We start from the raw sequence: 6,602 nt of genomic DNA, 5'->3' as shown, positions 1-6,602 counted from the left end.
TGCCCTATCTATGCTTTCGATTATCTTATTTTGGAAATCTATGCGCGCATCCGGTTTCTGTAGGTTCTCAATTTTGATTCGCGTTTGTTTTGCTTTCTTGGTCCAATAATATAAAGCTACTTTCTCAAACGAAGAAATATTGCTTTTTAATTTTATATTACAATTTAAAAAATATTTTAGCCTGCTCTCGAAAAATTCTCTAACTTTAAACAAAATATGCCGACATTTTGAGGTCTTTCGAAACATATAAAAATTTCCTAACAATTCCAGGTTTTTCAGGTGAGTAGAGAACTCAGATAAAATTCCTGGCTTTCCCGGTTTCAAAGATTTCAACAAATTTTAAAGATTTTATAAACAGAAAAAAGACTTCAAATATTTCAATGATTTCACAATATTTTCAAAATATCTCAGCAAATTTTCAGAGTTTAAAAAGATTTCATAAGACTTTAAAGATTTCAATGATTTCAAGGGATACAACCGATTTTAAGGATTTCAAAGATATCACAAAAAAATCACAAAGATTTCAATGATTTCACAAAAAATTTCAAAATATTTTCGAAGATTTTAGAGTTTATAAAGATTTCAATGATTTCAAAGAACATAAAAGTATTAAAAATTTCAACGATTTCCCAAAAAATTCACAAGGATTTCAAAAGATTTCAGAAGATTTAGAGTTTACAAGGCTTTCCAAGGTTTGAGAAATTCCAAAATAGGTACAAATTTTCAAAGGTTTCAGAATTTTCAAAATAGGTCAATTATTTCACAAGATTTCAAAGATTTCACAAAAGTTCAAAGAATTTACAAACAGAAAAAAATATTTCAAAGATTTCAATGAACTCACAAAGTTTTCAAAGTATTTTAGAAGATTTTAGAGTTTACAAAGATTTTAATTACTTCAAAGAATATAAAAGAATTAAAAAATGTCACTGATTTCTCAAAAAAAAATTCACAAAGATTTCAAACGATTTCAAAAGATTTTAGAATTTATAAAGATTTCACATGATTTAAAAAATTTTAATTATTTCAAATAATATAAGACTTTAAGGATATCAATTATTTCACAAAAAATTCAAGAAGATTTAAATAATTTTATAAAGATTTCAAAATATTTTAGAGTTCAAAAGATTTCAATGATTTAAAAAAATATAAAAGTATTTAAAAATTTCAATGATTTCCCAAAAAATTCGCGAAGATTTTAAAAGATTTCAGAAGATTTAGAGTTTACAAAGATTTCAAAGGTTTGAGAAATTTCGAAATAGGTCAAAGATTTCAATGGTTTCAAAGAATACAAAATATTTTAAGGATTTCAACGATTTCACAAAAAATTCAAAAAGATTTCAATGATTTGATAATAATTTCAAAAGATTTCAAAAGATTTTAGAGTTTACAAAAATTTCCAAGGTTTCAGAAATTCCAAAATAGGTAAAATATTTCACAAGATTTCAAAGATTTCAAAAATGCTCAAAGATTTTACAAACAGAAAAAAAGATTTCAAAGATTTCAATGATTTCACAAAGTTTTCAAAATATCTCAGAAGAGTTTAGAGTTTGCAAAGATTTCAAAGATTTCATAAGATCTTTAAGATTTCAATTATTTCAAAGAATACAAATAATTTTAAGGATTTCAATGATTTCACAACAAAATTCCAAAGATTTCAAAATATTTTAGAAGATTTTAGAGTTTACAAAGATTTCAAAGGTTTCAGAAATTCCAAAATAAGTCAAATATTTCAAATGATTTTAAAGATTGCAATGATTTCAAAGAATACAAAAGATTTTAAGGATTTCAACGATTTCACAAAAAATGCACCAAGATCTCAATGAATTGATAAAGATTTCAGAAGATTTTAGAGTTAAAAAACAAATTTCAAAGGTTTCAGAATTTCCAAAATAGGTCAAATATTTCACATGATTTTAAAGATTTAAATTATTTCAAATAATATAAGACTTAAAGGAATTCAATTATTTCACAAAAAATGCAAAAAGATTTAAATAATTTTATAAAGATTTCAAAATATATCGGAAGATTTTAAAGAGTTTACAAAGATTTCACATATTTTAGAAATTTCACAATAGTTCAAATATTTCACAAAATTTTAAAGATTGCAATGATTTCAAATAATAAAAAAGATTTGAAGGATTTTAACGATTTCACAAGAAATGCACAAAGATTTCAATGATTTGATCAAGATTTCAAAAGATTTTGGAAGATTTTAGAGTCTACAAAAATTTCGAAGTTTTCAGAATTTCCAAAATAGGAAAAATATTTCACAAGATTTCAAAGATTTTAAAAACAGAAATAAAGATTTTAAAGATTTAAATGATTTTACAAAGTTTTCAAAATACTTAAGAAGAGTTCAGAGTTTGCGAAGATTTCAAAGATTTTATAAGATCTTAAAGATTTCAATTATTTCAAAGAATACAAAAGTTTGAAGGATTGAGGGTGGCCGTTTTTGTTAAAGAAAAAAGTTCCCGGTCATTTTCCGGTTTTTTCCCGGTTCGCAAACATTTTTCACGGTGAATGAAATTTAAAAAATCGAAAACTAAATCTAATTGTTCCATTCGAAGTAATAAGAACTGATCTGCAAACGAAAGAACTCAAAGTGAAACTCTTGAATTTTAAACTTCGAAAATTGAAGTTTAAAATTTATTTCATTCAACAATTTTGTATTCAAATGCTCCATAATTTGCACGTATAATATGTGAGCTACTAACACTTTTCAACTCCACAATTTAAAATTAAATGCAGTTAAACTGCCAAATTCAAAATTTTTAACTTTTCTAAATTATAGAATTCAAAGATTCAGACTCAGTTCAAAAAATTTAAATTCACGCTATCATTTTCGATGCTCTACATTGAAGAATCAATCAATGAATTTAAAAATGTTCAAAATTGTACCATTTTAAGCCATTTTAAATTTTAATTCCAGCTCAGAATTGGTTAAAAATGGAAAATTCCCTATTTAAATACGGAATTTTAATTCTTTTCAAAAACTTTTCTGTTTAAATCCAGAATTTTAATTCTTTTCAAAAATTTCCCAATTCATTTAATTGTAAGACTTAGAACTTGTTTGAAAAATTGCCTATTCCAATTCATTATTTAATTTTTTTCGAAAATACCTCGTTTTAACACAGAACAATAATCTTGTTGGAAAAATTGAATTGTCCATTGAGAATTGTTATTTTCCTGGATAAAATCCAGTTCCAACTCAGAATTGGTTAAAAATTGAAAATTCCTTGTTCAAATCCGGAATTTAATACTTTTCGAAAATTATTCGTTTCCAAACAGAATTCGAATTTTTCTAAAATTCCCTGTTCCATTTAATAATTTTAATTCTTCTCGAAAAAGTCCCGTTTCAACTTTGAATTAGAATTCATTATAATAAAAAATTCCTTGTTTCCAGAAGAATCATAATTCTTTTGGATAAATAATACCAGCGCTAGCTCAGAATTTGTTAAAATTTTTAATTCCCGGTTATTATTTTGAATAAATTTTAGTTCCAACTAGAAATTTGTAAAAGATTAAAAATTTTCTGTTTAAATTATGTTAAATTAATCTTATTTTAAATAGTTTAAAACTCCTTAAAATGCTTCGAAATTCTGTTTCAAGATCTTGAAAGAATCATCTACATGTTGTTTCGAATTTTTTCAAATTCAAAAATATTATTAAAAGTTTTTCACAACTTCTAGATCTTTTAAAATTATTCGAATTTGAAATTATTTCAAATTTAGCAAGTTGACTTATGAATTAAATCTTTTTCAACAGAACAATTAAAATTGTAATTTTCAAATTTTGGTTTTTTGTTCCGTTTTGAGTATTTTATTTATAATTACTGATTTTAAATGCACAGTCAGATATTTCTGAATATTAAGTAACTGTTCATTTTTTTAATTGAAAAATTTTTAACTACGTGGTTTAAAAATGGAATATTTTAGACTGAAATTTAATAAAAGGCTTTAATTACATATTTAAAATTTATTTTTAAATTAAAAATAGTTTATAAACTTTCACTAGTGCGCTTACATTTACTTAAGACTTTCCAATTGAAAGAGTTTAATTTTTAACGTAAAAATCTGGAAGTTCTAAAATTGTCAACTGATTTCAAGTCATCTTGTACAATCAATTATTATTTACTTAAAAAATTTTAAAGTGCAATTCACATTTTTTCACAGTTGATTAACTAAAAATGTTTGCTATAACAAATCTTCGATATTAAATGCTTCTAATTTTTGATTGTCTAACAATTTGTAAAACTCCCGGTAAAAAAATGATTTCACTCTCATTTCCCGGTTTTTCCCGGACCCAATGAGTTTAAAATCATTTCACACAAAATTCACAAAAATTTCAATGATTTCATAACAATTTCAAAATAGGTCAAATGTTTCACACGATTTTAAAGATTTAAATTATTTCAAATAATATAAAACTTTAAGGATATCAATGATTTCACACAAAATTAAAAAAGATTTAAATCATTTTATAAAGATTTCAAAATATATCAGACGATTTTAAAGAGTTTACAAAGATTTCACAGATTTCAGAAATTTCAAAATAGTTAAAAGATTTAAAAATTGTTTAAAGATTGCAATGATTTCAAAGAATACGAAAGATTTAGAGGATTTCAATTACTTAAAAAAAAAACTCACAAAGATTTCACGATGGTCTGTAGACCAGATTTCAAAATAATCAACCCCTCGAGTGAAATATATAATCAAAATCGACATACTTGATTCGGTTCCATCTGAAGCTTGGATCCAATGGATTGAGGACATTGGAGAGAGCCTCCTGGCTGTGAGGTTCCTGAATAAAGTCTTGAAAAGCCTGCAAAACGGCCTTGCGATCCTTCCCTCGCAATTTGAGCTGATCCATACTCGTCTTCAATTTGTCCAGGCACTCCATTTGCTTGAAAAGCGCCTTCATGTGCTGTTGAGCTCCTCTGCAGTATGCCTCGAGAATTAAACCAAATCGAACCGAAACAGCGCCAACTTGCATCTCCGATCTGCAAAATAGAAAATTCGAGGGTTCAACGCAAATATAAAAAATTAATATGACTATTTCTCCAATATAGGGGTCACTTTTCTTTTCCCGTGTAATATCTTTCCGCGTATTTATTGTATTTTGTTTTTCAAATTTAGTGAACTTCTTCTGTTTGATAACACTCACAAATATCATAAAAAAGCACAGTCGTCAAGTATAAAACGTGATCGAAAATTTTATTTTTTAGTACTTACGGTTGAGCTCACAAGACCGTTCTTGGATTTTCATGTTGTAAATTATATAAACTACATAACTCATAAAAAAATCAATTGGAGATGGAACACTGAGTAAAAATTGCATTTTTTATAAACAAAATGATTAAAAAGTGACTTGAATAAACTTTTTCCATAGTTTTTTTATTTTGTTGTGAAGTTCATTCATTATGAGTTATGCCTGTATTTTTTCAATTTTTTTTAGCCAGTAGTTTGGTCGTAATCGATTTTTCAACAAAAAAAAATTCCATAAAATATTTAATTGCAAAAATAAGTAATAAACAATTGAATTTTCTAAAAAACTACACTTTTGAATTTTCATGACTTCACGAAAATTAGCGTGCTCACTTCAGGAATTTTGACTCTTCTTTGTTCTTCACTTACAGGTCGCTAAATTTGAGAAGGATTTTCGAAAACAGAGTTATTGACTAGAAATTCTGTTATTTAAAAAAAAAATATATCTCAAAAACCGTTATTCTTTTACAAAGACTTTTAGTTGCTCGCAATTAAACACCAGAAAGTAAAGTTTTTCATATTTTTATTAGGTGTCGTTACACACTGTAGGCAAATTAGACACTTTTCAGGTAAATTGTAACCAAAGACTGAGTGATAGTATAAAATTCCTCTATTCCAAAAAAGCATTTAAAATTACATTATTTTCTATTATATATGTATTAAATATTAGAGTCTTCAATTAAAGTATGAAAAGAGTTGATGAATTTTTAATTTTAAGTCTTAAAAATCGAACTACATATTCGAAAAAAGTGCAATATTTTATAATTTTAAACGCAAAGCATTCCAAATTAATGAACCTTCAATATTGTAAATCTTAAAAAATTAAAAATTTAAAAGTGAAAATTTTAACTCTTCAAAATTATAAAACTTTGAATCATTGTAAATTTTTTAAATTTAAGAGGTTTTAATTTTGAAAATTTACAATTTATTGTTGTGCGAGTTCCAATTTGACGATTAAAAATGTTATAATTATGGTGATTGACGTTAATTATTTTTTCAGTGTGGAAGATTTAGAATTGAAAACCTTTGAATTATCACAAAAGTCAACCATTTTTTTTGCATCTTTAAAATGGAATTAATTTTAATTTTTAATATTTACAATGGAATATTTTTCAATTTCAAATCTTCGAAATTGAATATTTATCGTTTTTAAATCTTTAAGACACATTAAAATAAAGTTAATTCATGTTTTAAAAAACATAAAGAAATATTTTTAAGTTGAAATACTTCAAAATTTTTTATTGTAGAACCAATCAATAATTTATTAAACAAATTTTTAAATATTAAGGTTTAAGCCCTTTTAAAACAATAATTAACAATTTCGAATTAAAAGCGTTT

The 6,602-nt window shown here is 24.9% G+C and overlaps 1 protein-coding gene across 1 annotated transcript in view; it reads right to left on the bottom strand.

The window, feature by feature from the left end:
* Window positions 1–6,602, bottom strand: part of LOC117174071 (phosphatidylinositol 4,5-bisphosphate 3-kinase catalytic subunit delta isoform) — a 91,635-nt gene that overhangs the window by 18,385 nt on the left and 66,648 nt on the right. The window contains exon 7 of the mRNA XM_033362734.1: window positions 4,727–4,999. Within this exon, the coding sequence (XP_033218625.1) occupies window positions 4,727–4,999 (273 nt within the window). The remainder of the gene's footprint in view (window positions 1–4,726; window positions 5,000–6,602) is intronic.

This window comes from Belonocnema kinseyi, chromosome 6, assembly GCF_010883055.1.
Source record: "Belonocnema kinseyi isolate 2016_QV_RU_SX_M_011 chromosome 6, B_treatae_v1, whole genome shotgun sequence".
Taxonomy (NCBI): domain Eukaryota; kingdom Metazoa; phylum Arthropoda; class Insecta; order Hymenoptera; family Cynipidae; genus Belonocnema; species Belonocnema kinseyi.
This window is presented reverse-complemented; position numbering and strand designations above follow the sequence as displayed.